The 27,686-nt window shown below is 52.7% G+C and overlaps 3 protein-coding genes across 6 annotated transcripts; 2 read left to right on the plus strand and 1 right to left on the minus strand.

The window, feature by feature from the left end:
• The first annotated feature begins 1,802 nt into the window (after positions 1–1,802).
• Positions 1,803–11,685, plus strand: PRSS36 (serine protease 36). The gene is made up of 15 exons (XM_045195536.3): positions 1,803–2,139; positions 2,434–2,469; positions 2,681–2,716; positions 2,962–3,124; positions 3,525–3,805; positions 6,204–6,370; positions 7,916–8,165; positions 8,274–8,403; positions 8,763–9,019; positions 9,106–9,269; positions 9,671–9,908; positions 10,012–10,153; positions 10,438–10,703; positions 10,781–10,902; positions 11,171–11,685. The coding sequence occupies exons 1-15, from the start codon at positions 2,103–2,105 to the stop codon at positions 11,447–11,449; spliced, it is 2,568 nt and encodes an 855-aa protein (XP_045051471.1). The 5' UTR covers positions 1,803–2,102; the 3' UTR covers positions 11,450–11,685.
• A 2,100-nt stretch (positions 11,686–13,785) lies between these two features.
• On the plus strand, positions 13,786–18,218 carry PRSS8 (serine protease 8). Its single transcript, XM_024560321.4, has 6 exons — positions 13,786–14,363; positions 14,575–14,601; positions 16,155–16,317; positions 16,608–16,879; positions 16,966–17,132; positions 17,258–18,218. Exons 1-6 carry the CDS (start codon positions 14,279–14,281, stop codon positions 17,567–17,569), a joined length of 1,026 nt encoding a protein of 341 aa, XP_024416089.1. The 5' UTR covers positions 13,786–14,278; the 3' UTR covers positions 17,570–18,218.
• A 73-nt stretch (positions 18,219–18,291) lies between these two features.
• Positions 18,292–27,686, minus strand: KAT8 (lysine acetyltransferase 8). 4 transcript variants are annotated; one of them, XR_006655449.2, is made up of 11 exons: positions 26,819–27,446; positions 26,081–26,155; positions 25,827–26,002; positions 22,277–22,330; positions 22,026–22,190; positions 21,168–21,257; positions 19,505–19,645; positions 19,314–19,407; positions 19,064–19,214; positions 18,712–18,915; positions 18,292–18,461 (listed from the first exon to the last, which is right to left on the minus strand). XR_006655449.2 is itself a non-coding variant. In XM_024560315.3 (11 exons), the coding sequence occupies exons 1-11, from the start codon at positions 27,666–27,668 to the stop codon at positions 18,397–18,399; spliced, it is 1,377 nt and encodes a 458-aa protein (XP_024416083.2). In that variant the 5' UTR covers positions 27,669–27,686; the 3' UTR covers positions 18,292–18,396. The 4 variants fall into 4 exon arrangements, 3 of the variants coding, with proteins under 3 accessions (XP_024416083.2, XP_024416084.1, XP_024416086.1); XM_024560315.3 differs by lacking the exon at positions 26,819–27,446 and adding an exon at positions 27,458–27,686 and having other exon boundaries at positions 18,712–18,866; XM_024560316.3 differs by having other exon boundaries at positions 18,712–18,866; positions 26,819–27,444.

A 27,686-nucleotide genomic window follows, 5' to 3' on the forward strand; every position in this document is an offset into this window, starting at 1 on the left:
ATTTTCCTCTAGGGAGACACCCTACACACCTTGTCTTTCCTACCTTTGAACAATGCCAGTTGTCTCATTTTTCTCTTTGTCAGATAAATTACTGATTCTTTATCCTTGGAGGGACAAATGCCAGCAATGAGTGCCCGAGGAGACTTAGAAGCTCCAAAATTGTGTTAACAAGTCTGAAGTTGTTACCACCAAGTTTACCTTCATTGTCCACCATGAACTAGCTAAGGCTAGCAAGATAAGCAATTGAATCCAGTCAATTGTCGGGCCCCTGTATTGACACTGCTTCCTTCCCATGTGACTTCTCACTTCCTCCCTCTCCTACTTCCCTAGGATGTTATCCCCCAATAAAGCACAAGCATATAGGCTTTGCCTCAGCCTCTGTTTTCTAGGGAAACTGAACTAATAGAATATTATTATTATTTTATATTATTAGTAAAATATGTGTGTGTGTGGATATTATTTGTTTACCCTTTGTCAAATATACTCAAGAAGAGTCAGGAGGCTTTGCTAAAAAGAAATGACAAAGATTTATTCAAGGGTCTTAGGGTTTGCAAACCAGAAATACTACTAAGGCAATACCCAGAGTGTTCCAAAGGAGAAAGAAAAGTCCAAGAGTTTTATAGGAAAAAGTATGTTCTTGAGAAGAATCAGTTCTGTGTTCTTAGCCTTGAATCGGTCCAAGATAGTATTCATCAGCTGTCCAGTGGTCTAGGCAATGGAACATTTTCTTTTGAGGCCATTCAGATGGTTAACTGAAGGCCTGATGTATGTCCAGGGATTAACACACAACACACTGATGTGCATCCACGTGTTGATGCAGGACTGGAGAGTTCAAGAGCTTCAGTTCCCAGAGTCAGTTAAAACAAAAATTATCTTTTTCTTGTACTTCAACCCACTTGAAGTTAATAATTTAGCAGCTTGACCACAGTCACTCATTTTATTTCTTCACACTATTCCTCACCCACCATTTTCATTCTCCACCCTTCTTCCTGATCTGTTCCCCCAGAGGGCAGCATTTATGGGCCACATCATGGGCTCCCTTGCTTCTGGTAGGTTTCACACATGGAGGGAGCTGGCAGGTGATCAGAGGGTAGGAGGAGAGTGAGATGGGGGTTTTTATTTCCCAGCTTCCTCCCTGCTGAGCCACAGGTTGATAAGAGGTTGCATTCCACTGAAGGCACTCGTGTTGGCTGGCCCTTGCCTACATCTGCAGCTCTCTCTCTTGGTTTCAGTAACTTCCCCCTCTCCTTGTCTCTTCAGGCAAGGCTCTCCATTATTGCCAGCCCCAGGGTGCTTCACCATCCCTTGCTGGTTTTCCTTAACCCTGCTGTAAATAGTTCCTTCATTAAACTCTCTTCAATTTCTCTTTGAGACGTCGTATGTTTCTTAAGTGGGCTTGTATTGAAATACACTGAGGGGCTGAGTGACTTTCCCCAGGTCACACAAAGGGTAAGTGACAGAACCCCTGAGAGTACTCCTTCTAACACAGAGAAGGATGGAGCCTTTTTCCGGTTTGGCCAGCCTGCCCAGCCACCTCCCAGAATCTTGTACCTTGCCCAACCTGCCGGAATCTGTGATCCTTTTGTTGGGATGGAATTGTATTCCCTAGGGCTCCCTTCCCCAACCTGGCCGCAACTTCAGTAACCAGAGCTGTGTGAGAAGCCCAAGCCACTGGGGTAGCCGCACCCCAAAGAGAGGTGAGGTCTCAGGTAAAGCAAGCCAATTAGGGGCCACCTTCCCTGTCCAAGGGCTACTGCTCACCTATAGCCCTGCCTCACTGACATTGGTCTCCCAGCTCCTGGCTATCCTCTCCTCCCTGCCCCACCCAACAGGTGTCCTGGAACTAGGACATCTGCCTCCCACCCCCATCCTGGGCCTCCAGAGATGTGAGATGGGACAGGGCTCTGGGTTGGGCCTTCAGGCTCCCTACTTCCCCCTTCCAAGCCCAGATCTTCTCAGATTCCCAGAGAAGGGCTCTAGCCAGGGAGGGTGGGGCTGCTTCTGGGACCATCAGGAGTCACCCGCTGCCTAGACAGTGACAGAGCTGTAGCAGGGAGCAGACCTTCACTCATCTCTGTGCCTCCAGCTGACTCAAATGTGCCATGTTACAGCACCTGCTTCTCCCACTTGTGACCCTCGGTAACCTCAGGAGACAGAAGATGGCTGCAAGGGGCCTGGGTCCTAGCATTTGAGCTGGAAAGCAGGGCTTTTGAGCTCTGTTCATGGCGTTTGGTGTCAGAAGAAGGGGAGGGGGCCAGCAGAAGAAGGAGGGAGTGAGGTGTCAGGAGGGAGAGAAACAGCCTATGAGAGGAGGGAGAAAGGAGGCCTGGTTGCAGTGGGGAGAGGGACTAGCTGTAAAGCCTGGGGGGAGGGAGTCAGGGAGGGCAGGTTGGAAGTGTATTCTACAGCCTCTTCCTGCCTCCCTCTTTCTAGTCGTCAGCCCCATTCAAGGAGCCTTCCAGGACTCAGGTAAGGCAGCTGGACTGGCGAAAGTCAGGTGCAAAGGCAAAGCAGATAGGAGGGGTAGCACGGGTACTGAGGGGGATGGGGGTGGGGGGACAGTGCTGAAAAGGCACGGAAAAGGAAGGTAGGGGGTGGGGGATGGAGAAGGAAGGTGAGGGCTGGGCAGTGTCAGGGGCTGGAAATCAATATCTTCCTCTTTTTACCCTCTGACTCCCAGCTCTCAGTCCTACTCAGGAAGAACCTGAAGATCTGGGTAAGAGGGGAATGGGAGTGGGAAGCGGGTGGCCTCATATCTAAAAGGAGGTTAAGGTTGGCTTAGGCAATAAGAGAGATGGAAATGACCAGAAACTTAGAAGTGCCTAGATCTACTTTGTTTTTTGTTTGGGGTAGGGAGTGGACAAACTGAAGCGGGTTGGGGATGAAGCTCTGTCCTGAGTAACCTGGGCCTCTGCGGTGAGGGACAGGGATGGGATATGATCTCCATGGTCCCCACTGCAGACTGTGGTCGCCCTGAGTCCTCTACCAGAATCATGGGGGGCTCAGACGCACAGCCGGGCAGATGGCCGTGGCAAGTGAGCCTGCACCAGAATGGGGGCCACATCTGCGGGGGCTCCCTCATCGCCCCTTCCTGGGTCCTCTCAGCTGCTCACTGTTTCGTAAAGTGAGTATTCCCCCATGCCCAGCTCCTCTCCTTCAAAAGCCAAACCTGCCCCGCAGCCTTGACCCCGTGTACTCAGCTAATTTGGAGACTAGCTGACCACCACCCCCCGACCGCCGCCTCCCTGCCCTACCCGGAAGCCAAATGCTCTGCGAGGAATCTTGGTTCTCAGTGTTAATGCCGCTAAATATCCAAGTCTGAATTCCATCGTCCCCATACCTCCAATCAACCGCCTCCAGTCTATCTTAACTTCGGTCGCCCCAGCCCCCAAAGTGCCCCCGACTGCGCCTGTCCTGGGTTCCCACTATCCCTACCTTCTCCCAAGTTCTGAGCCCCCACCCCCACGAGAATATGCCCTCCATTAGGGTTAGTCTAACCCGCTCCCGCCTCGGCCTCGGCGCAGCAACGGGACCGTGGAGCCCGCGGCCGAGTGGTCGGTCCTGCTGGGCGTGCACTCCCAGGACGGGCCCCGGGACGCCGCGCACGTGCGCGCGGTGGCGGCCATCCTGGTGCCGGACAACTACAGCGGCGTGGAACTGGGAGCCGACCTGGCCCTCCTGCGCCTGGCTTCGCCCGCCAGGCTGGGCCCCGCCGTGAAGCCTGTCTGCCTGCCCCGCGCCTCACACCACTTCGCTCACGGCACGGCCTGCTGGGCCACCGGCTGGGGGGACGTACAGGAGGCCGGTGAGCGAGACGGGTGGAGCCCAGGGAACGGTCCTCCGGGCGGGCCCCCCTGCGCGAGTCCGAGCGGCGGGGCCCCTAGGTGGGCGGGGCCGGGGCCAGGCCCTCGGGCGGTGGGGTCCACGGGGCGGGGCCTGGGGCGAGGTTTGCTCCGCCAAGGTTGAGTGCCTTGCCGAGCTCCGTCCGCCATCCTCCCCCCAAGGGCTCTCAAAGACCACGGACTCATAACCCCCATTCCCTCCTCACCTCTCCTTCCAGTTTTGTCTTTCCTGGCTTTAGGTTCAGACTAGAGTTCCCGTCCCAGTCTGCTATTTCAGACAAAGCACTACACCCAGTCCATTTCTTCCTCTGAAAACTGAGGAAAATAGGGCCCATTTCTCAGGGCTGCTGACTGGATTAAATGAGAAAATCCATGAAGTTTTTAACAGAATGACTACCATAGCAGTAATTAATACATTTTAGATATTTTTCACAGGTGTCCAACCTTTAGGCGTCCCGGGGACACAGTGGAAGAAGAAGAGTTGCCTTGGGGCGCACATTAAATACATAAACAATAACAAAAACTCATGAGCAAAAAAAACAAAAAAAGGTTTTAGTAAGTTTACGATTTTGCGTTGGGCCGCATTCCTAGCCATCCTGGGCCCCGTTCAGCCGGCGGGCTGCGGGCTGGCACCCTGCCTAGGCAATCCCAGCACTAAAGCACAGCACCTGGTGTACAGCAGTCTTTCAGAAAACGTCATCTTCTGCCCTCCTTTCCTCCCACCTCTCTCCCCCCACACCCTATCCTCCCCCAACTCATCTCTCTACCCCCCACCTTCTGTCTTCTTCCTACTCACCCTCATCACTCTCATTCATTTCATTCATCTTTCATTTATTCAACAGATACTTTCTGAGCACCTTCTTGTGCCAGGCGCTGTGTTAGGCATTAGTGATACACCAATGAACATAACAAGCAAAAGTTTCTGCCTTCTCAGAGTCCGCATTCTAGTGGGTAAACAATAATACTTATTTAGCTATATAAGCAAACACTTACATTAGAAGGTATGGGGAGAAATAAATAACTTTTCCATTCCCCATCATCCCCATTATCCAATGTTATCTTTCCATATTAGCAAGACCCCCACAATAAGTCTACATTTGTGATCTGTCCCTTGCAATGCCTGGAGTTTTAGAGAGGATACTTGAAGAGATGCCACAGCCTAGGCTTGTAGGGGCCCCATCAGGGCAGGACTTAACAAGGAAGGGTCAGTCTGAGCACCTAGGAAGTCTGTGTGGATGAGGACAGGCCATCCTGACAATGGGCACCCACAGCAGGAGATTTCTGGTGAGGCTGTGTGAAATCAGGACATAACCTGGCATTACAGGAAGGCGGGGGGAGATGGAGGCCACGCGGCCGACCTGGTGAGGCATAGTAAATGGAGAAGAGTCAGGCTGCCAGGAGGAAGTGGAGGGGCAGAGGCTGCAAAAGCTGTTGGGGCTGGACCATGAAGGCCTTAAGGTCAGACTGAGGGCCAGAGTACCAGCTGCAGGGATCCCCAGGACAATTCCTGAACTTCCCCGGTCGACCCTCAAGTATAGCCTCAGCCATCCCCTGACCTCTCAGGATTCTGGGTGGGGAGGGAAGGAGCTCTGCCCACTCTCTCCCTTACCCTTTCTGGATCCTGAGACGTTGTCTCCATTAAAAACAGGTTCACCTCAGGAAAGGATTGAGGCCTCAGGTTTAGACAGTGGGATCTATTTGATATTCATTGGTAAGATCAGAGCAGAGCTTTAAAAACACTTCTCTGGCATCAACAAGGGAAGGGTAGGCTAGGGAACAGATCAGTGAGGAGGCCGGGCCACTCCTCCAGGCCCAAGGTTATGCCTCCTGAACTAGGGCAGTTGCAGTAAAAATGCAAATGAGAGGTTTTCTGGACTTGGGAACTTATTGGGCAGGGGAAATTGAGACATGGATCAGGAATGACACCAAATTCCATGTGTCATTGGAAACTTGGTACAATTGGCAATTTGGCAACTTGGTACAATACCACATCTAGTGTGTATGGCATCTTAGTTGAAAAGGGTACCCTCTGAGGACTGATACAGCCCATGTCAGGAAGCAGAACTTAGTGATTTTCGCCCCCGCGGGCATCCTTTACTGGCTGGGGACCTTTGTGTAGGACAAAACCATACATGGCAGCTCTCACTGGGTGCTTGATGGCGTCATTCTTAAGAGCGGGATGTAGGAAGAAGGACAGAGGAGCAGGAGATAATGTTTGGTTTTGGATGTGGTGGGCTGCAGTGCCATGAGGCATCTAGACAGAAATGGCCAGGAGGCAGCTGGAGGGGACAAAGCTGAGCTCTGGGGAACAGGGGACTCCATGCCTGCCTCACAGCATTAGCTCTCTGGTTCTGCCCACAGACCCCCTGCCTGTCCCCTGGGTGCTTCAAGAAGTGGAGCTAAGGCTGCTGGGAGAAGCTGCCTGTCAATGTCTCTACAGCCGGCCTGGCCCCTTCAACCTCACTTTTCAGCTATTGCCAGGGATGCTGTGTGCTGGCTACCCAGAGGGCCGCAGGGACACCTGCCAGGTGAGGGGAGGCCCCTGCACCTGCCTGACAGGGCCAGGCAGAGCCATAACCAATAGGAAGCAGTGTTAAAAACAGAAAAATCCCCTCTCTTTCATATCTCTGAACCTTATCTGCAGAAAGAGGACTAGATGGCCAATGAATAGGAGTGAAGATTATAAATGGATAGAAGTTGGGGCTCAACAACTGTTATTTGTGGCGGTATAGTGCAGTGGTTACGTGCCAAACTCTGGAGTGAGTCTGCCTGGTTTGAAGCTTGGCGCCCCTACTTATTAGGTGTGTAACCTTGGCCAAGATATTTAACCTCATTATGTCCAGACTTTCTCATCTGGCAGGTGGAGATCATCAGGTGGTAATGATAATTAAATGAATTTGTATATGTAAGAACAGTGTGTGGTTCTTAGTAAGAGCTAAATAAGCATTAGCTATTAATATTATTATAACCCCACTTCCCAGCTCTCACTGGGTGCCTAATGGGGCCATCCCTGATATGAGGATGTAGAAGGACACTGTTAGTAAATAATCAATAAATAGTCATCTTTAAAAGTGAATTAATCCTTCACAGAAGGGAATTTTCCAGATAACCTGCTACAGGCCAAAATATGGTATATTTTAATCATTTTCCCCAGAAACCTTCCTCAAGCGACACACACTCTTGCAGTACTCAGATGTATGGTGGTGATGGGGATTCAGACTAGATGGTCTTCAGGGTCCCTCCCAATTATGAGGTTCCAGGACCTATGGACATAATCCTCTGCCTTCTTGAACAGGATTGTGGGCAGTTCAAATTCCTCTAGACCAGCGCTGTCCGACAGAACTTCCTAGAGTGATGGAAATGTTCTGTATCTGCACTGTCCAGGGTAGTAGGCACTAGCCACATTGTCTGCTGAACATTTGAAAAACATCCGAAATGTACTTAGTGTAACTGAGGAGTTAAATTTTTAATTTTATTTAGTGTCTACCATATTGGACAGCACATTCCAGATGATTCTGAGCCTTCTTTGTGACCCTGTTCAGGTCACAGAAATGCCTGATCGGGACTACAGAGATGTCTTAGGGACAATGCCTCTAAGCATGAAATAGCCCAGAACCATTGTTTTAGCATCTGTTCATTGTAGTTCTTCCTCCTGTCTATTTTTGCTGCTTTTAGATTTCCTATTTCTAACACACTTCTAAATGCTGGCACCTCTGATTTACTTTAACAATTGGATGAACTTAGAAACCCAAGAGAGAGTTTATTTGAACTATTCATTGAACAAGAATCATTTGGCTGTAAGTGAGACCTTCAGGCCTCTCTGGCATGGCTTTTAATGCATTACTCTGGTGCTCTTAGCTTGTCTGTCCATCACGAGCCTTTCTGCTTTACATGTCTTTCTTCTGTCTAGAGTTGTAGAGAATACAGAAGTTGACACAGCCAAGGCAGGTTCCTAGGAGAAGGCGGCTGTATGCTGGGCCAACAAGAAGAGGTGTACAAACTTGGGGATGTGGCCCAGTACAATCTGGTGGGTCCCTGGGCTGATCCCTTGACACTGAGTCATCTATCATCAGGGAGACTCTGGGGGACCCCTGGTCTGTGAGGAACATGGACGATGGTTCCAGGCAGGAATCACCAGCTTTGGCTTTGGCTGTGGACGAAGGAACCGCCCGGGAGTCTTCACTGCTGTAGCTCCCTATGAGGCATGGATCCGGGAACAGGTGATGGGCTCAGAGCCTGGGCCTGCCTTTCCCACCCAGTCCCAGGGACCCCAATCAGGCCCATGGGAGCCCATGGATGAGAACTGCACAATCGCCCTGCCAGGTGAGGGGGTAGGACCCCTGGATGTCTGCTAAACATGGGGTATTTGAGTTGGGGTGGAAAGTGCTGGGGGTTCACGAGGCCTGCTGACCCAGGCCTCTCACCCCTCAGAGTGCGGAAAGGCCCAGAGGCCAGGGGCCTGGCCTTGGGAAGCTCAAGTGATAGTGCCAGGATCCAGACCCTGCCATGGGGCGCTGGTGTCTGAAAGCTGGGTCTTGGCACCTGCCAGCTGCTTTCTGGAGTGAGTGAAAACCCACATCTCAGACGGATTCTTGCCCTCCCCCATCGGCCTGAGATACTATCTACTTGGCTCCTGCCCTGGGTGGGTGGTATCCCTCAGTCTGAAGTTGGGGTGGGGTTGCAGAGGGGTCTCCTTGGGAGATGAAGGATCGAAATCGCAAAGCAAGGTTCTGGTCTATTGGGGGCGAGTAGAGGGGTAGTATAAGTTCGATCCAGGATGCAGGACTCTGAGTGCACAGTTCTCAGGACAGGGAAACAGAATCCTAGCCTGAGATATGGAGACTAAATAAGTCAGGGGTGACAAGTTTCCAGCCCAGTGTGCGGAATGCAGCCCACGTCGCCAGTCTTCTCATCCCGCAGCCGCAGCAGCCCGGATCACCAGCCCCAGGACCTCGACAACTGGCGCGTGCAGCTGCCGTCGCGCCTGAGCTCTGAGCACGTGATGCGCCGCGTGCCACACGAGAACGCTTCCTGGGACCCTGCCTCGGACCTGGTGCTGCTGCAGCTGCGCGCGCCCGTGAACCTAAGCGTGGCCCCGCGGCCGGTGTGCCTACCTCACCCAGAACACTATTTCCTGCCTGGGAGCCGATGCCGCCTGGCTCGCTGGGGCCGCGGCGGTGAGCAGGGGCCCAGCGCGCGGTAGGGCGGGATGGCGCAAGACCCAACCTCGCTGCGCGCGGACTCCCTTCCTTTTCTCTCCCAGAACCTGCCCCCGGCCCTAACACGCTGCTTGAGGCGGAGCTCTTGAGCGGCTGGTGGTGTCACTGCTTGTACAGCCGCCAGGGGGCGACCGTACCGCCGCCTGGAGACCCACCGCACGCGCTTTGCCCTGCCTACCACGAGGAGGAGGAGTCGGGCCGCTGTTGGGTTAGTGGCGGGGGCGGGGGGCTCCGAAAGAGGCTGAGGAGGTTGGGGGCGGAGCCTGAGAGGCTGGGAAAGAGGCTGAGTGCTCCGGGGGCGGGGCCGGGGCGGGGGGGGGGGGTTAAGGCGGGGCCAGAACACCCTTGGGGCGGAGCCTGGCTCCGGGGTACTTTTGGGAGCGGACTGAGGCCACTCTAGGCTCTGCCCGGCTTTCTCGCTACCTACCTTTGGGTTTAATGGGAATCCTTATGCAGATTATTAATGGAGCCTGACTTGGAGGAAGTGGGATTTTTGTCCGAGAAAAGAGGAATGTGGAGTCTGGGAAAGCCCCAGTATCTGACATCCTCTAATCAACTTACACCCAGACACAAAGGCAGAGGTAGATAACACACCTTCTATTGCTGCAGAACTACTCCAGTTGGAGCCTTTTGTGCCGGGAGGAAGGGACCTGGTTCCTGGCTGGAATCAGAGACTTCTCCAGTGGCTGCCTACGTCCCAGAGCCTTCTACCCTCTTCAGACCCATGGCCCATGGATCAGCCATGTGACTCGGGGAGCCTACCTAGAGGACCAGCTGACCTGGGACTGGGGCCCTGAGGGGGAGGAGACTGAGACACAAACTTGTCCTCCCCACACAGAACATGGTGGTGAGGAGCAGGACTTTGGAGCTTGGGGGTGCTTAAATCCACGGCAGGGGCTTCAGGGGTCAGCTGTGAGACCCCCACTGAGGTGGTCACCTCCTCTCCCTAGCCTGTGGCCTGCGGCCAGAGCCTGCTCCAATGGGGCTCCTGTGGCCATGGCTGGCAGAAGTGCACGTGGCTGGTGATCGAGTCTGCACTGGGATCCTCGTGGCCCCAGGCTGGGTCCTGGCAGCCACTCATTGTATCCTCAGGTGGGTCTCACCCATCTCCTGAGCAGGAGGGAAAATTTGGGAGCTGGGCCAAAGAACTCTTGCAATAGTGGGATATTCTCCCTTAAGGGCTCTCAGAGCACAGGGAAATTTGTGTGCAGTGTTTTGAAACAGAGGAGAGATTAGGAAGGAGCGATAATAAAGGAGTTAGTGGAATGACTCTGGATATTCATTCTACCCTTTTACCTGGACTGGGAAGGACTTAACCAGCAAGGAGATGAGGGTGGAGGGTGGGCAGTAGGTAACATTGCGCCTTGTTCCAACAGGCCAGGCTCTACAACAGTGCCTTATATTGAAGTGTACCTGGGCCGAACAGGGGCCAGCCCCCTCCCACAGGGCCACCAGGTGTCCCGGTTGGTCATCAGCATCCGCCTGCCCCGGCACCTGGGACTTCGGCCTCCCCTGGCCCTCCTAGAGCTGAGCTCCCGGGTGGAGCCCTCTCCTTCAGCCTTGTCCATCTGCCTTCACCCAGGGGGAATCCCCCTGGGGGGCAGCTGCTGGGTGTTGGGCTGGAAGGACCCCCAGGACCGAGGTGAGAGCCCTGGGTCCTAAGGATGAGAAGTGATTGGAGGCCAGAATCCCTTGGACAACCCTCTTTCCTCTTTCTAGTCCCTGTGGCTGCTGCTGTCTCCATCTTGACACCACGACTCTGTCAATGCCTCTATCAGGGTATTCTGCCCCCTGGGACTCTCTGTGTCCTGTATGCAGAGGGGCAGGAAGACAGGTGTGAGGTACAGGGGCCTGGGCATCCTGGTCCAGGGAGGGGAAAGGCAGTACTGGGCAGCTGGACCCTGGAGAGAAAACAGGGTTAAAATTTCTGGGTGCTGGGCCCCAAATGGGAAGAAGCAGTGCTTCCTGGTCGGACCTTGAAGAGCAACCAGGGATCTGGATGCCTAAGGATGGAGACAAGCACTATTTTGTAGCTGTACCCTAGGAGAAGGTGCAGGGGACCAGGAGGAAGGGTAAGAGACCCTCTTGGCCTTGGCTTTTATTATGCAGGTGACCTCAGCACCTCCGCTCCTGTGCCAGAGTGAGGGAGGCTCCTGGATCCTCGTGGGCATGGCTGTTAGAGGGAGCCAGGAACTGTTTGCCTCCATTGGCCCTGAAGAGGCCTGGATCTCCCAGACTGTGGGAGAGGCCCATTTCCTGCCCCCCAGTGGCTCCCCCTACTGGCCCCCTGAAGGCAGCAATCTCTGCCCCCTGGACATGGCTGGGGCCTCAGGCTTCCCTCCTGCTTCTCTGTTCCTGCTGCTACTGACCCCCCTAATCCAGGGCTGAGGAGTCTGGGTCCTGGACCACCTCTCCTTCTCCTCCCCCCCTCCCCAGCTTTCCATTTCCCTTCCAGTAGGGTTGGAATGTGACTTAACCGGCTTTCAATCCCTTTGCCAGAACCTCCAGAGCTCCCCCACCCACCTAGACTGCAATGGCTTCAGATAATTGACCACAGTGTCTGGATATTTTGTGCCCTGGAATCCTTGGGGGCAGCGGGAATGGACAATAAAGGTGTAAACAAAGACACACAGCCTTATGGAATTGCTGAGGGCAGGCTGGGGGGCTAGAAGGAAGCACAAGGGGTAGAGTCCCTCCCTCCTGGGCCTCTGTGAGTCAGGCCTTGGGCTCCCAGGAAATATGTCCCTGATAACGTGGCAGCTGTCCCTCATTCCTGCCCAAGGGTGGGGGAGGTTGGGTGGCCAGCTGGGTGTGTGTCACCTCCCCAATGGAATTATCATCCCCAGCACCTGCTGGACACCTCAGCCCTAGCTTTTTTTTTTTTTTTTAATACTTTATTTATTTATTTTTAGAGAGAGGGGAAGGGAGGGAGAAAGAGAGGGAGAAAAACTACAAAGTGTGGTTGTCTCTCATGCGCCCCTTACTGGGGACCTGGCTGCAACCCAGGCATGTGCCCCAGCTGGGAATCGAACCAGCGACGCTTTGGTTCACAGGCCCATGCTCAATACACTGAGCCACACCAGCCAAGGCCTCAGCCCTAGCTTTGACCCTGCTGCCCCTCTCCCCAGAGTAAGAAGGACTGAGGGTGAGGGTCATAGAAGGAAGGGTCCAAAAGTCTGAGAGTCCAGGGTCTGTCTACAATCTCCTATAGCCACAGGGAGCCACTGCCCCCATCTACACACACCCTGATGAATGACGTCTCAAAGTATATACCTCCAGTGTCCCCAGTACACAGATGACATTTGTACTCTTCAAGGGTCCACAACTTTCACATCCTGCCCAGTGCCCCTACGGTTTGAGTCCCATCACCACTTCTTGGTTCACCTCCCTGCACTAATTCAAGCGTGTTTTCTGCTAACTACTAGGTCATGGCACACCTAGGGTCTGAGGGATAAGCCCATGAAGTGCTCCCTATGTGGTGGGGAACTACATGGACAACCCTGGCTGGGGGTCAGGAAAGGGTCCTAGAAGTGATGTTTGAGCACAGAAAAAGAGAGTGAACGGGGAGCTAAGGAGCTGAGGTGCTTGGGGTGGAAGCCAGCTAAGGAAGGTGGCAGAGGGGTCACCTCTGGGACTGTAGTCAAATCTCTGGGTTGAATAGGCAGAGGATAGGGACAGGGACATCAAAGAGCAGCTGGAAGTTATTTTTGGGGGACCGAGGAGATGGGCAGAGGTCCTTATAGGTCTAGGCTTACATTTAGCTGCCAGATCCCAAATAGCGTATTCCCCTGAATCTCCATAGAGACATATGTGCCTACTTCCTCCCTGTACCCAGTCAGTCACCCATATGCCACCCCTCACAAACATTTAATACACCCCATCTTCCACCTGAACACACCCACAGTGCCCAGGGCTTTGCCCCTCCTCCCCAGTTTAGACCACTTCAGATTCAGCCTTCATCCTGTCCTCTCACCCAATCCAGCCTGGGCCTTGAAGTCTTGGCTTAGATGTCCAGACATCTAATCTGTGGAAGGTAGGTAAGGAAGTAGGGCTCTGTTTTTCTGAACCTTGAAGCCAATACACATTTGCAACTGCCCACAGACTCATAGGCTCACAGAGGAAGTACCCAACTTCTGACCTAGTCACTCGGGGCTTCTTTTCCCGAGTTTGTGCCACCTGTGCCCTCCACCTGAAAGTGCTTCACTTTCCCCCACCTTTGTCTTGTTAACAGCTTTTCATCACCTCTTTAGGTCTCAGTTCTGAAGGCACTTCCTTGAGGACCCCTTCTTGATGTCAGCCTATGTCAAGCTCCTGTAAATGGCTCCCAGAACTCCCATTATCCTTCCTTTATCACAGTTCCTAATTTGAAATTATGCTATAATTGCTTGTGTGGTTATTTGAGGCCAGGTGTCATCCCTACTTCAGGGTGAGCTCAGGGAAGGCAGGGATGCTGTCTGTTTTTACTCCTATGCCTGGAACAGAGGAGGTACCCAGTAAATATTTGGGAGATGATTGGCACTGCCAGACACGCTCACCACACCTCATCATACACAGATGAGGCTGCAGGCTCTACAGAAGGCCCTGAACCCGCCCTAGCCTCGGGCAGACCCAGGTGTCCTAAGCTCAGACACGGGGCCTAAGAAGGGAGGGGGTAGGGGGAGGAGCGTCTTTGGCCGAGCCAACCCCTGGGAGGCATAACTGGTTTGGTAGACCTGAAAGACCTAGGGCCACCAGCAGCTGGGTGGCCCTCCAGGGAGCTGGGCCATCGGACATTCCAATTTCCAGCCCTGGGCACCCCTACCCCTCCGCAAGCGTGCGCGCAGAATCCCCTGTCCCCCTACACACACCTGGGGGTCTGGGAAGATTCCGGACGTTGGTGAAGAAAGAAGCTGGCAGAGCTGAGTAGGGAGGGCGGGGCCTAGGGAGGGGCGGGCAGGTAGGTGCTTTTCTCCAAGGAGCTGCCACTCTTAGGTTTTCTGTGGAGCCACGCAGTGCTGGAGATTGTCCTCACTGAGAGGGTTGCGGAGATTCCATCGTCTCCCCTTGCGCCTGCTCCCTGCCTTCAAAGCCAGCCTTGGACAGCAGCGCCAATCTTCCTAGCACGGATTCCAACATCCCTTCTCACTGGGCCCAACACCTGAATCTTGCCTTCGAAACCAGTCCTCGGTGCCTTCCCTTGAGTGCCTGGTGTCTCCCCAGGGGCCCTCATCCTGGGCCATGGCCCAGAGGGCAGGCCTGGGGCCTAGGCAGCTGGAGACTATGGCCATTCTGCTTTTGCTTGGATTATTCCGGTCCAGGTCGGGTAAGTGAGCATGTGCGGGTAGGGGGGTGGGAGACGTGGTGCACAGGGGCCAGGGTTTAACCCATTCCTGGAGCACGTCCCTTATCCTGGGCTCAAGAACGCGGGACTCCCTAGCACGTCAGCTGTGGCTTCTGGGGGGAGGGGCAGCTGCTAGGAAGTCGGGGAACTTGGTCTTCTCTGCTTACCCTTCCCTGTTCCCCTTGTCTTCCAGGAGGAGCTGACGGGGCTGGGTCCGAAGGTGAGGCTTGCTGAAAGGAAAATGGGGGAGGGGAAAAAGAGGGGACACATTCCGATTCCCATGGAGTGTTTAATGAGCGCCTGCCACTCTCTCTGCCAGGCTGTCTCACTCCTCCCCCATAACTTTTTTTTAATATTTTTATTTTATTGATTTGAGAAACATTTATTTGTTGTTCCACTTACTTACACATTCATTGGCTGCTTCTTGTTATGTGCCCTGACCAAGGATCTAACCTGCAACCTCAGGATATCCGGGACAACCCTCTAACCAACTGAGCTATCCACCCAGGGCCTCCCCTGTAGTTGCTTTACTTGAGTCCCCCAATAGCTCTGTGAAACAGGGATTGTAGCCCTCGTCCTACAGATAAAGAAACCAAAGTCCAGAGAAGTGACTCGCCCAAAGGCACACAGCCAGTTTGTGGCAGAGGTGGGATTTAAACCCAGATCTCAGTCCTAAATGTGGGTTGTTTTGAGGTCTCCCTTCTTCAAAGGCATACCACCAGACTCTGAGGCAAAGTATTCAGTCCTGGCTTCACCACTTAACTAGCTGTGTGGTTGGCCAGTCCCCCTCTAAAATGAAGTTGATTATGTTTATCTCCTGGGACTGTATGGGGAGTCCAGAACAAAGAGGAAGTGAAAGCCCCTTCAGGGCCTTGCGTTGTTCGCAGTCACTACACAGTAGCTATTGTCATTGTTATGAGAGGAGGAGGAGCAGGGTTGGGCAGTTTTCTCTGCTCCTGGGAAGGTGACTTTGTGAAGGCAGTTGGGTCCTGTTCCAAACAGCCAGCCTCAGTGGGGGTAGGGTGGCCTTCACGCCGTGGGAGCCCAGCTCTGTGGTTCCTTTGTTCAACACACACATCCCTGACTCCTTCTTTGTGCCCGCCCCATGCTGGGCACCCGGCACGTGGGGCTCTACCTTGGCCCCTGCCCTTAGGGAGTGCAAGTTGGTGTGGTTGAAGCAGACACAGAACGATCATGTGAAGCACAGGTCCTGGGAGCTCTGGTGCATTGCCTGCCTCAGAGAACAGGTCAGGGCAGGCTGAGGAGCAGAGCAAAGTTTGCCCTGCAAAGTAGGGATGAGGAAAGGTATCCTAGGCAGTGACCTGGATAAGCCAGGATCTAAAGGTGAATAAGTATGTGGCCCCATGTCTGTGACAGGAAGTGTCCAGATGGATGGGTGTAGATGGCAGTGTCATGGAAGATCTGGACTGTATCTTAAGGGCAGTGTGAAAGCAGGGGTGTCACCTGGCCGGATTTCTCGTTTATAAAGGTCTTCAGACTTGGAAGGGGTCGCTGGGATGGAAGGTAGGAAGCTGAGACAAAGGAAGCTGTATGAGACCTGAATGAGGTAATAGATGGGTCAAGGATGACAAGGTGGCAAAACTGACCATGCCTGTTAAGCTGTGGGATGGGGAGAAAGGGGTAGCTGACTTCTATGAACTCACTTCCTAAGCTCCAAACAGATCTCCTGGGCTTTATCAGGAGTGACAGGGCTAAGGACATTGAATGAGGGCTCCAGAAGGGTCTGACCCCCTCTCCTTCCTCCCTGGGCAGCCTTTTGCGGTGTGGCTTCCCAAGCACGCATCACAGGTGGTAACAGTGCAACCCCTGGCCAGTGGCCCTGGCAGGTCAGCATCATCTATGATGGCATCCATGTGTGTGGCGGTTCTCTCGTGTCTGATCAGTGGGTGCTCTCGGCTGCTCACTGTTTTCCAAGGTACCAAATGGGTTGGGTGTAAGGTAGGGGAAGTCAAAAGTGGGCTGGAGGTCAAAGTTCAGGGATCAATTTGGATGAAAAGTTGGCATTCTTGGGTTGGGCCTAGGGATATCAATAAAGTCTGAAAGACCAGTCAGGACTGAAGGCCAGAGGTCACAGGTCACAGGGTAAAACTAGGGCAGTGTAGGTCCTGAAAAGTCCTTTGCCTGGGATCACAATCTGGGGTTGGATGCCAAAAGGCAACAGGGATCGATAGGTCTGGGTCCCAGCCTTTGCCCCACTGCTTGCAGGGAGCACCTCAAGGAAGAGTACGAGGTAAAGCTAGGGGCCCACCAGCTGGACTCCTACACCCCTTCGGCCGAAGTCCGAACCGTGGCACAGGTCATTTCCCACACCAGTTACCGCCATGAAGGTTCCCAGGGGGACATTGCACTCCTCCGTCTCAGCAGCCCCATCACCTTCTCTCGCTATATCCGGCCCATCTGCCTCCCTGCAGCCAACGCCTCCTTTCCCAATGGCCTCCAATGTACTGTCACCGGATGGGGCCATGTGGCCCCCTCAGGTGAGGTGGGGCGCTGATGTCTAGCGGCATGGAGGGAGCCTGACTCAGGGTAGGAGGCACTGGCTAAGCATCTTTTGCCCCCACAGTGAGCCTCCAGGCCCCCAGGCAACTGCAGCAACTTGAGGTGCCACTGATCAGTCGTGAAACGTGTAACTGCTTGTACAACATCGACGCCAAGCCTAATGAGCCCCACTCTATCCAGCAGGACATGGTGTGTGCTGGCTATGTAGAGGGGGGCAAGGATGCCTGCCAGGTAAATGCAGGGAGGGGGTTCAGGGGAACACATGAAACAAGGGCACCTTGGGAACTGAGGGCTGGCATGGGTGACTCGAGGCCTGGGGCCTGGTCCTGACAGCTGTTCATGGCTTTTCTACTCAGGGTGACTCTGGGGGCCCACTCTCCTGCCCTGCTGGAGGCCTCTGGTACCTGGCAGGCATCGTGAGCTGGGGTGATGCCTGTGGGGCCCCCAACAGACCTGGTGTGTACACAATGACCTCCAGCTATGCCTCCTGGATTCACTACCATGTAGCAGAGCTCCAGCCTCGGGTGGTGCCCCAAATCCAGGAGTCCCAGCCCGATATCAACCTCTGCAGGAATCATCCGGCCTTCAACTCTACTCCAGGCCAGGGTTTGTTGGGGTCCATCCTTTTGCTGCCACTAGCTCTGACCCTGGGCCTCCTCTACCCATGACAGCAGCCCTGAGTGACTCACCCTAGGAGTCGACCTTTGCTTCCAGGACCTCCATGTTGTACCCAAGGACAGATGCCCGTTCCTAGGAATGGACCTGGCCCCTCCTTCATATTCTTTGGGCATTTGAACCACTCTTTCCTCCCAGGACCCTGTGCGAGTTCAGGGCACCATACTGACCTTTGAGCCCACTCTCCTGGGCTGGGCTTGTTCTTTGGAACTGCAACCCAAAGCCAGGAGTTTTACTGCTGTGGTACTGGCTGGACCCTCTGGCCACCTGCTATGTGCAAGCCTACTGGTGGGGCTCCTATGGAGCCCCCAAGGAGCCTTAGCTAAGAAATTATGCCCTGGCTCCTATGTTTCTAGAAAACTGGGCAATTGCCCTGCTGATTGCTGCTGAAGGGCTGGCTCCAGGGCCCAACCTGTTCTGCCTGATGAGCCCCACTGCTTCACCCTCCTGCTGTCTTCTGGGCTAGGGCTGCCTTTGAGCAGCACGTTTTCAAGGATAAAAAAGGCCCAACCTTGCCCACTGGCTGCCATGCCCCTCTTGAGCCCTGATCCCTGGACTCCGGAGGACTGAGCCCCCACCGGAACTGGGCTTGGGCTTGGGTCTGGGGTGGAGGGTAGAAGGAGTAAAATGTTTTGAGCACAACTGGCTGTGTGTGTGACATGCCATGAAGAACATCAGCTCTTGGCCTCTTCCTCCCACCTCCAAAGTCCAGAGCTGCCAGCAGAACTTACTTTATTTAAAAAAATGGTGCAACAGGCTGTACATATTTACAGGCAAGGGGCCAAGGAGGTGCGGGTCCAGCAGCAGGGACACAGGTCACTCACTTCTTGGAAAGTTTGACTTGCTTGTGCTTGGGGGGTGCCCACTTGAGGCAGACAGAGTCCACTGTGGGGAGAAGAGGCATGAGAGAGGCAGGGCTGGGCCTCTGGGCCAGGGCCAGGTTTCACTTCTAGGTGAGAACAAGGGCAGACTGAGTCCTGGGGAGGGGGGCAGGGAGGCCCAGGCATGAGTAGCCTGCCGCAGGCTTCAGTCCTGGGAGCTGGTCAGACTGGTGTGACAGCATAAAGGAAGCTGTGGCTCCTGGTAGTCCTTAACACCTACCCGCTACTGTACACCCTCATAGCCCCTCACTTACCTGTTATGGGTGGCTTTTTATACTGAGCACTTTTAAGGTGTTCCTCTACCAGCTTGGGTGTGACACATATGACATGCTGGCCTTTCCAGTACTTGACCATGTTGAGGGACTGTAGTGTGCTGATGATGTCATTCTGGGTGATGCTGGTCATCTGGCTGCAGAAAGGGATTGGAGCAGATGCTGGGAAGAGTTCCCATGTGGGGTCTGGCTGGGACAGCAAAGGGGACAAGGAGACAAGATCATGGCCAATCTTAGAAGAACCCTTCCCTCTTGGAGAATTCCAGGAAGCCTCCTTCACAAGGTCCTTGATGGACAGTGTGCCCAGGACAGGGTTGGGGACCAGAGTCCTCACCTAAGGTCTTTGATGGACAGTGTGCCACGAAAGTCACGCAGAATCTCCAGCAGGACCCAAGACCAGTAACTGCGGTAGCTGAGCTTGCCCAGGTCGGACAGTGGCTTCTCAGGGGAGCCTACTGTGCTCTCTAGCTTGGATAGCTCATAACCTGGCAGTGGAAGAAATGAGGGCCCTGCAAACCCAGCCCCACCTGGCACTCTAACCCCACCACAGGTGCCCCTTCCTGGACAGAACAGGAGCTACTCACTGAAAGCAATGAGGAACTTCCCATAGCCACGGCGCTGGTAGGGAGGCAGGGTCAGGATGCAGGCCACGTTGTTCCCATCTGGAGACTCTTTTTCCTGCAGGGGGGAGAGGTCGGGACCTCTGGGGAAACTCAGCCCCTCCTCCAGCTCCTACTCACTGCCCTCCCTCAACCTTGGCTTCCTGACCCAGTACCTTAGAGAAGTAGCCAACAATGTGAGCCCCCTGCCTGTCCACCTCAGTCAAGATGTAAAAGACGAAGGGCTCCACGTCGAAGTACAATGTCTTGTGGTCCAGGAAAAGCTTGGCCAGCAAACACAGGTTCTGACAGTAAATCTGAGGGGTGGGAGTGGTGGAAGCAGCCTCAGGAAGTGAGTACAATGAGCCCACTGAGGCTTGGGCAGGAGCTGCCACCCTGCTCTGCAAGTACCAGGCTGGTGAGAAGCGGCTCCCCACCAGAACAGTAGCACATATAAGTGGATCTGCTCAGTTCAAACCTGTACTGTTCAAGGTTATGTCCCCAGCACCTAGCACAAGGCTAAACATGAAGCTAGGTACTTGTTAAATATTTGCTGAATGCCTTGAGCCTGACTCCAAAGCCTGAACAGTCCGCCCACTTGGCCATACTTGTCGCTAAGACTCACCTGCTACAGGCCCGGACACCCACCCAGGGCCGAGACCGACATCAGGAGGAACAATGGGACCTTATGGTTGGCTTCATGGCACCCTGTGGGTCCCTCAAGGGTCCCTCTGGTGTATGACACCTTTTGTATTTACTCTCATTTGACCCAACGACAGGGTAAGCCCAGCATGGCTAGTTCCGTTTACTTAAAAGAAAACTGAGGCTCTGGGAGGGAAAGCGCTTACCTGAGACCTGAAAGCTGGCAGAGGGCAGAGCCAGCAAAAATACCCCTGTCTCCTGTTAGAGCCCTTTCTGCCCCTCCCCATTGATGCTCAAGAAGACAGAGCAGTGGCTCACAGTGGATATTCCTTCCCCAACGTATGTATCACAACGCTGATGACAAGCCACAGCAGGTCACCAGTGATAACGAAAGGCCCATTACTAAGCACCTACTTGATGCCAGGCACCATGCTAAGTATGAACATTGCTATCTCAGTTATTCCACTAACAACCTGATTAGGTAAATATTATGACTCTTGTCTTATAGATGAGGAAATAGGAACAAACAACATTAAGTAATTTGTCTAAGGTCAGCTGGGAAGTGACGGGGTGATGTGAAGCCAGGAGACACTCGGAAGCCTGCCCTCTTCACCTTACTCTTAACTGCCCTTCCACAGGAAATGGGGACACTTGATGACACCTTCCCAGACTGACCAGGCAAAGGCCAGGTTCTCAGTAACAGTGAAGAAGATCCCAAATGCCCCACCCTGCCCCATTCAAGTCTTTTTGCCAGGAACGAGGACAACAGCCATCAGCGCCACAGAGCTCCCTGGCAGGAAATCTTACACAAACCAGGCCCCTCCCAGGGAAAAACAAACCTTTTCTTCAGGCAGAAGGAGAAAGCCCTTCCAGAAACAGCCTCAAGCATGACAATCTCCATTCCGGGTTCCAGAACTGCCCAAACCTAAACTACCCCATCAGGAGAAAAGTCCTCAGGGAAAGAATGAAAACCGTCCCCAAGGCTGGCACCAAAGCCCATGTGTTTACTATGCACCAGCCACAGGCCAAGTAATAGGCTAAGCATGATCCCGCTGGCCTTTGCCTGTGTGGGCTGTTCACCCTAAGGCTGGCCTCTATCCTTTGGTGACAGGGAACACTGTCCAGGAGACGCCAGTGCTCCGCCCAATCCCTGCCGCCCACCCTACCCCCACAAAGCGCCTCCGTCACCCAGCTCACCTTGTGGTCTTTGCCATCCACTTCATACACAGAGATGTTGCTCTTGCGATAGATCTCCTTTCCTGGGGGCTGCCGCCACTGACACTGGCCCTGGGGGTGGGGATGGAGAGATAGAGGCCTTAGACCCTGAGGTTCTCTGCCAGCTGCCCTTCATCTTGCCCTTCATCCTGCCCAGTGTGGCTTGCAGCAAATCTCTGCTTCTCTCAGTTTCCCTATAAGTAGATCCTGGGCTCAGCACTTGACCCACATCAAGTAATCCTCCCAACCGCCTGAGGAACAGAGCTTATTCTACAGATGAAGAAACCAAGGCACAAAGGGGCTAGGTAACTGGCTTGAACATCACACAGCTAGGGGATGTGAGTCTGGGTCGGCCTGGCTCTGGAGGGCTCCAGCGGGCTCTGATCCATGACAATGGTGTTTCCTAAACTGCATATACTTTCCTCAGATTCCACCCTCTGAGAAACACCCTGCTGCATGGGTGCTGAGAGGCCCCCACCCTGGCAGCTCCCATGTACCAATGCCTCCCATCTGTCCACACCTTCCAGTCCTATCACCAGGGGGACTGTGCTTGCTTCTGTTTTTGCACTGAGGAAACTGGCACCCGGCTGGCTTTGATACACATGTGGTAAAGGGCAAGGGACCCAAGGAAGGTGTAAGAGTAGGGGTTACTGTCCTCATTGCGCAGAAGAGGAAACAGGTCTGCGCAGGGGCAAGTTGGCCTAAGTTACTCCAGCAAAGATGGAACCAGGCAGGAATCAGGTCCCTCGACCCACAGGCAGCTCTTCCTTGTCGTCCATTCCTCTGAAACCGCCTCTGTCTCCCAGTGCTGCAGTCTCAGCACCCTCCCAGTGGCCTCACCAGGTGGAAGCGGTAGCTCTTCTCGTACTTCATGTACTTGAGGCAGTACTCGCAGAGCCAGAGCTTGGGCTGCTTCCCATAGTCTTCGGGAAACGGTGAGAAGTACCAGGCATCGATTTCATAGTTCCCGATGTGGATCTTGTCCACATACTTCACCTTGGTTATCTGTGGAGGGCAGTGGATGGCTCAGTCAAAGCAAAGAAAGCAGGGGGCAGGGAAAGCCCTGCAGAGAGAAACCCTGCCCTGCTTACCGCCTCATGTTCCTTCTCCAAGGCTGCTGTTGTGGGGTCCATCTCTGCATAGGTCTGGGCAAGAAAAGAGCAGTGGACAGAGGTGAATAGAAATGGTGGCCAGGATGTCCTTCCCCTGTCCCAGAACCCATAGTGCTTCCCATCTATCTTCCAGACCTCACATCCTGAATGACAATAACTATAGGAGTAGCTAACTTGTTTTACCTGGCTCTGAAAGTGGCCTGTCCAAGCTCTTTTCCTGTCTGCCTGACCACCCCTATATCCCAGACATCCCTGATGCCCAAGTTTGGACCTTCTGCCAGACGAACAAGACTAGGATCAGGAGACCTGGTTATAGTCCTTTGGTTGTTAAGGGCTTCAGCTTTACAATGGGATCAATCCAGCTCAGCCAAATTTGTGAGACAGATGAAATAATGGATCTTGTCCTCCACACACTCATAGCAGAAACCGTTGCTGACTCCCCAATGTGCCTGGACCTGGTTCCTGAACACCCGAGGAGCTGCCTGCCCATGGGACTGCTCCCAGAGTTCCCTCCCACAGGCATATCAGACTCAAAGTGTCCACAAAGGAACTCATTCTTTCCTCCATGTAAACCTGTTCCACCTCCTGGGCTCCCATCTCAATGGGAGCATCACCCTCAGTCCAAATACCTGAGACCAGGTCCCTGCAATAATGGGCCTATCTTAAGATTCCTGCCTCTCTCAGCCTGGTATTCCATTAATGGCCAAGTCCTGTCAACTCTACTTCACTGAAATGTTGGAATCAGTCCCTCTCTGGAATTCTCTTCTCTGTCCTACTCCAAATAGCCACTGCCACCATCTCAGATCTGGACAAATGACTGGGTCTCCTTAGATTTCCAATCCGGCCTCCGCCCCTTCAAACCTACACTGCTACCAACGCTTCTTTTTCCAGGCTTTGTGCCTTTGCACATAAAGTCCCTTCTATCTCAATACCCTTTCTAATCCTACTGCTGCCAGAAAATGCTTCCTCAGCCTAGGACAGAGGGTGAGCCAGGGGAGTGTGTGATAAGGCAGAACTCCGTAAGCTATCAGGTGTAACTGCTTTTACTATGCTCTTTCCTGTCCCTCAAGGCTCAGTATCACTCCCATCCCCTCTAGGAGGCCAGACTGGATTCTTCTGATGCAGAATATACCCTCCCCTTTCCAAGTCAGCAACGCAGTGACCAACAATAACCTCTAACTGACCCACCTGACTTCCCTTATTTTCCAAGTTCTTAGAAATTAGAGACTAAGAGTCATGTCCCACACACAGCACATCCTGTTCCTGGACCAGACTCTGTAGGAGGAAGGAAGTACAGCCTGACAATGGAGTGGGGACCCAAGAAGGCCTACGACCTACACCAGGGTAGACAGTAGCCTTTCCCTGTAGTTGAGAAGGGAGAAAGAAGCCAATGTTTTACTCAGAAGCTCCTTCCACAAAGCACTTAGCCTATATGGCCTTACGTATACAGCACTCATTTCTATTTTATGGAGAAGTAAACAGGCAGAGGTGAGGTCATTTGCCCATGGGCATGAGCTACCTGCCATTATTCCAAGTGCCGAACACTCCACAGGCATTATTTCATTCAGTCCTCACAATAAGCTGTAGACAAGATTGCTTATTATCTACACTGCACAAAAGAGGAAACTGAGGCACAAAGAGGTGAGGTCACTTGCCTGAGGTCACAGAAAAGGTGCCTGGCAGAGTTGGGCACAGGCCCTTGGTATGCCCGACTCCTGAGACTAACCCCTGTAAAGGTGAGGGAAGAAAGATTTTCCTCCCCGTATACCACCTTAAAACACATTTCCCAACTCTCACAAAACACAGTCCTCTGCAACAAATGCGTGAAAGAGCTACAAAAACACCACCTTGCTTAAATGCTGCCATTTATTTAGAATTAAACTTTAATTAGCTTCTGAAGAATCTTGCTACCTTTAACTTCATGAGTATACATATTCTTGGATTTTATCACCACAGGCCCACTGTCACCTGCCTGGCTGCCTGCCAGCACACAGGCACACTACTGAGCCTTAACTGGCCAGTGCAAATTCGTTGAGGAACTGAAAGAACCTAGATCTGTGCTGTCCAATAGGGTAGCCACTAGCCATTAAATAAGGAAAATTTAATTCTTAGTACACTAAACACATTTCAAGTTCTTAATAGCCACATGTGGCTGCTGGCTGCTCTAATGGACAGCACAGATGGATATAAAACACTTCCATTTATCCCAGGACGTTCAGTTGGACAGTGCTGCCTTAGCCCTTGAGGGGTCTTTCTAGTTCAGGGTATTTCAATTTTTTTTTTTTTTTATCACAAACCATAGTAGGAAGTGCAGTTAGCACTGTAAATTAGTTAATGTTCAAGTATTAGGTAATGTTCAAGTATACATGCATTTGCATGTGAAATAAAAACTTCTCAAAATACTACCCACCTTTAATAAAGTACAACACATGCTGATATTTTCTAGTTTTTTTCTTCCATTTTGAAAATTTAAATGTTGGTCACAACCCACTGAACTAATTTGGTAATCTAGTGACAGCTGTGCCGCAGGTGAAACGCAGAGCTGCAGAGCACATGAGCACTTGGAAGAAACCTCATTAGTCAAAACTAATGAGTGTCTGTGTGCCTTGAGAGTTCAATAAATCCAGTTCTCTCCCATTCCCCATTTTACAAATCAAGAAACTGAAGCTCAGCGTGGGAGAAAAGTAACCCACCAGGGGCAGGCAGCTTGATGAAAAGAATCTGGGTTTTGGGAACAAGTGGCCTGAGTCTCTAGGATCTGTCAAAGTAATGGTTAAGGATTTGTGCCCTGAAGTAGGGCAACGGCAAATCTAATTCCTGATTGGGCTTCTAAACCTATCGGTACCTCCCTTATAATCTTTGGGTCACAAGCCAATAAATGTTTGTCATTCTTATTCTAATTCCAGCCCATCCTTTCAATAACTGTGTGACCTTAGGTATATTACCTAACCTCTCTGAGCCTGTTTCTCATCTACAAAAAAAATATATATGGGGTGGGGGAAAAGTAGGTTTACAGTTGTATGTGAAACACAGTTTATACTTGTATTATTATTTATTAATTATTGCATTATTTTCCATACAAGCAACTGTAAACCTACTTTTGCCCCATGGTATTGGAACTGTTAAGGAGGATTTAATGAGTTTTTACACATACAGTACTCAACACGGTTCTGAGCAATAGCAAATGCCCAATTATCATTCACTCTCTACCTTCCCTTTGAACTGCAAGTTGGCTTATCTAACATGGCACAACTAATAGAAGACAAAACAGGCTATCAGTTCAGGAGACCTGAGTTCCAGTACCAGCTGTGCCATTTCCTTGCTGTGAGACTATAGCCAAGCCCTTGCCCTCTCTGAACCTCAGTTTTCTCATCTGGGAAGAGTACAGGAGAAGAGGTAAGTAAAGTCTCTGACACACTATAGAAGCTTAAGAAATGGGAACTGTTGTGGTTCTGGCACGGGGACCCAAAAGGAGTTGACAGAGGCAGCTGAGCTTAATAGGGCTGTGGGGAGGGGAGAGAGCCCGGACCTTCTGCACGTGGTTGATCTCATCATGCTTGCGCTTTTGGTTTCGAGTGATCTTGCGCTCAGGCTGCTCAGCCAGCTCGCTGAGGTACTTCTCTGAGTTCTTCTGCACGGCATCCTTCACTGTCTTGGTCAGCGCCAGCCGGTTCTTGTCTACCCATTCGTCTAGTCGCCGGTTAACTGTGAGGATGTGCCATGAGGGTGCTGCCCTTCCACCCTTCTCCCCCCACCCAGACCCAAAGACCCCGAGTCACTCACAGCCCACATAGTGTACATAGAATTCCTCTCGGCCCTCCTGATCGTTCACTCGAGACTGGATCACTTCAGCCGAATCTGTGAAGGACAAAGGCTCGGATCATCAGGAAGGCAGAGTTGGAACACTGAGAGGCTGTTTCCGGATTTCACATGTATGCTAACCTCACCTGTCCACATCTGCCATTCAATTCAATCACTGCCTGTGAGATACACCAGGTCGAGACTGTTATCCTTATTTTACATTTGAGAAAACTGAGGCTTACCCAGGCTCACAGATTTGAAAAGTGGTAAGAGCTAATAAACTTAACTGAGCTTAAACCTGCCTCAAATTCAATGCTTGGTTTACTATATTTAGTTGTTTATTTGCTCAGAGGTCATAAAGGCTGGTTCTGGAGTCAGACAATCTGGGTTTATATATAATTCCAGCTCCCCATTTCCTAGCTCTTTTAACTAAGCAAGTTATTTTGACTTTCTGGGCCTCAGTTTCTTCATATGTAAAATAAGAGATAATACTGCCCACTTCAAAGGGTAAGTTAATGCCTCTCAAGCTTTTAGTAGAGTGACTGACAACTAGCAGACCATGCAGTAAATGAGGAAGGCAACCACTGCATGCCTGGCCCGATGCTGCGCTGTTGCTGGATACAGAGGGCATGGCAATGAATCATAAGCACTCCTACCCTCCAGAAGTTCCCACTTTGACAGGGGAGGACACAGACAGACAATGACAAGAATGTTACATACCATAGCTGAGGTATGAATATTGCAGAAACACAGAAGGGAATGATTCATTTTGCCTGAAGGGAATCAGGAATGGCATCACAGGGGGATTCAGTGTTAAACGGATGAGTAAGGAGCCGGGCAGGTGAGGAAGGAGAAAGGGAAGAAAAGGCATTCCAAGCAGAGGGCACAGGCAGCAAAAGATCTTCAAAGGGTATAGCGTGGTCTGGTCTGGTAACGGCCTTTGCTAGGGGTGGCTAGAAACCAGCGCGGTCACAAAGATGAAGGCCATTTTACGCAATTTTGTGGGGAGGGGAGGGGAGGAGGGGGAGGGGACAAAGGTCGTTTTTGAGTTCCGGTCCTCTCCGAGAGCGGCTGTAGGGGCAGGTGGAAGGGGAAGTCGCAGAGGGAGAAAAGACTAGTAAGGAAGCAGGGTTAACAAGAGAATGGAGCCTAGGCTGGGCAAGGGAATTGGGATGGGAGCTCTATAAACGTAAGAATTTGATGACTAACCCCAGGCTGGCGGGGATAATAGGAAGTCGAGAAACTCCGCGTTCTTTCCCCCAAGCTCCGCCCCTCACTACTCCCAGCCCTTCACAGAACCCTCTCTGCTCGGACCCCGCCCAGTGAACACCGCCCTCTGGCCCCAGACTCCGCCCTCACGCCAGGTGCTATCCGGACGTCGACACAGGTAAGTCTCTCCGATCTCCACGGTGACTTCCGGCTCGCCGCGCGCCGGGGTCTGCGGAGAGATGCGACCCGGGGACGGGGCGGTCCCCTCAACCGCCGCATTCTCCCCGGGCCCGGGCTCGCCCTCCCCGGCCACCCCTGAAGTCGCCGCTGCAACCGCAGCGGCTGCTCCCTGGGCCGCCATCGCTGTAGTGGAAATGAC

The sequence above is a fragment of the Desmodus rotundus genome, chromosome 1 (genome assembly GCF_022682495.2).
Source record: "Desmodus rotundus isolate HL8 chromosome 1, HLdesRot8A.1, whole genome shotgun sequence".
Classification (NCBI taxonomy): domain Eukaryota; kingdom Metazoa; phylum Chordata; class Mammalia; order Chiroptera; family Phyllostomidae; genus Desmodus; species Desmodus rotundus.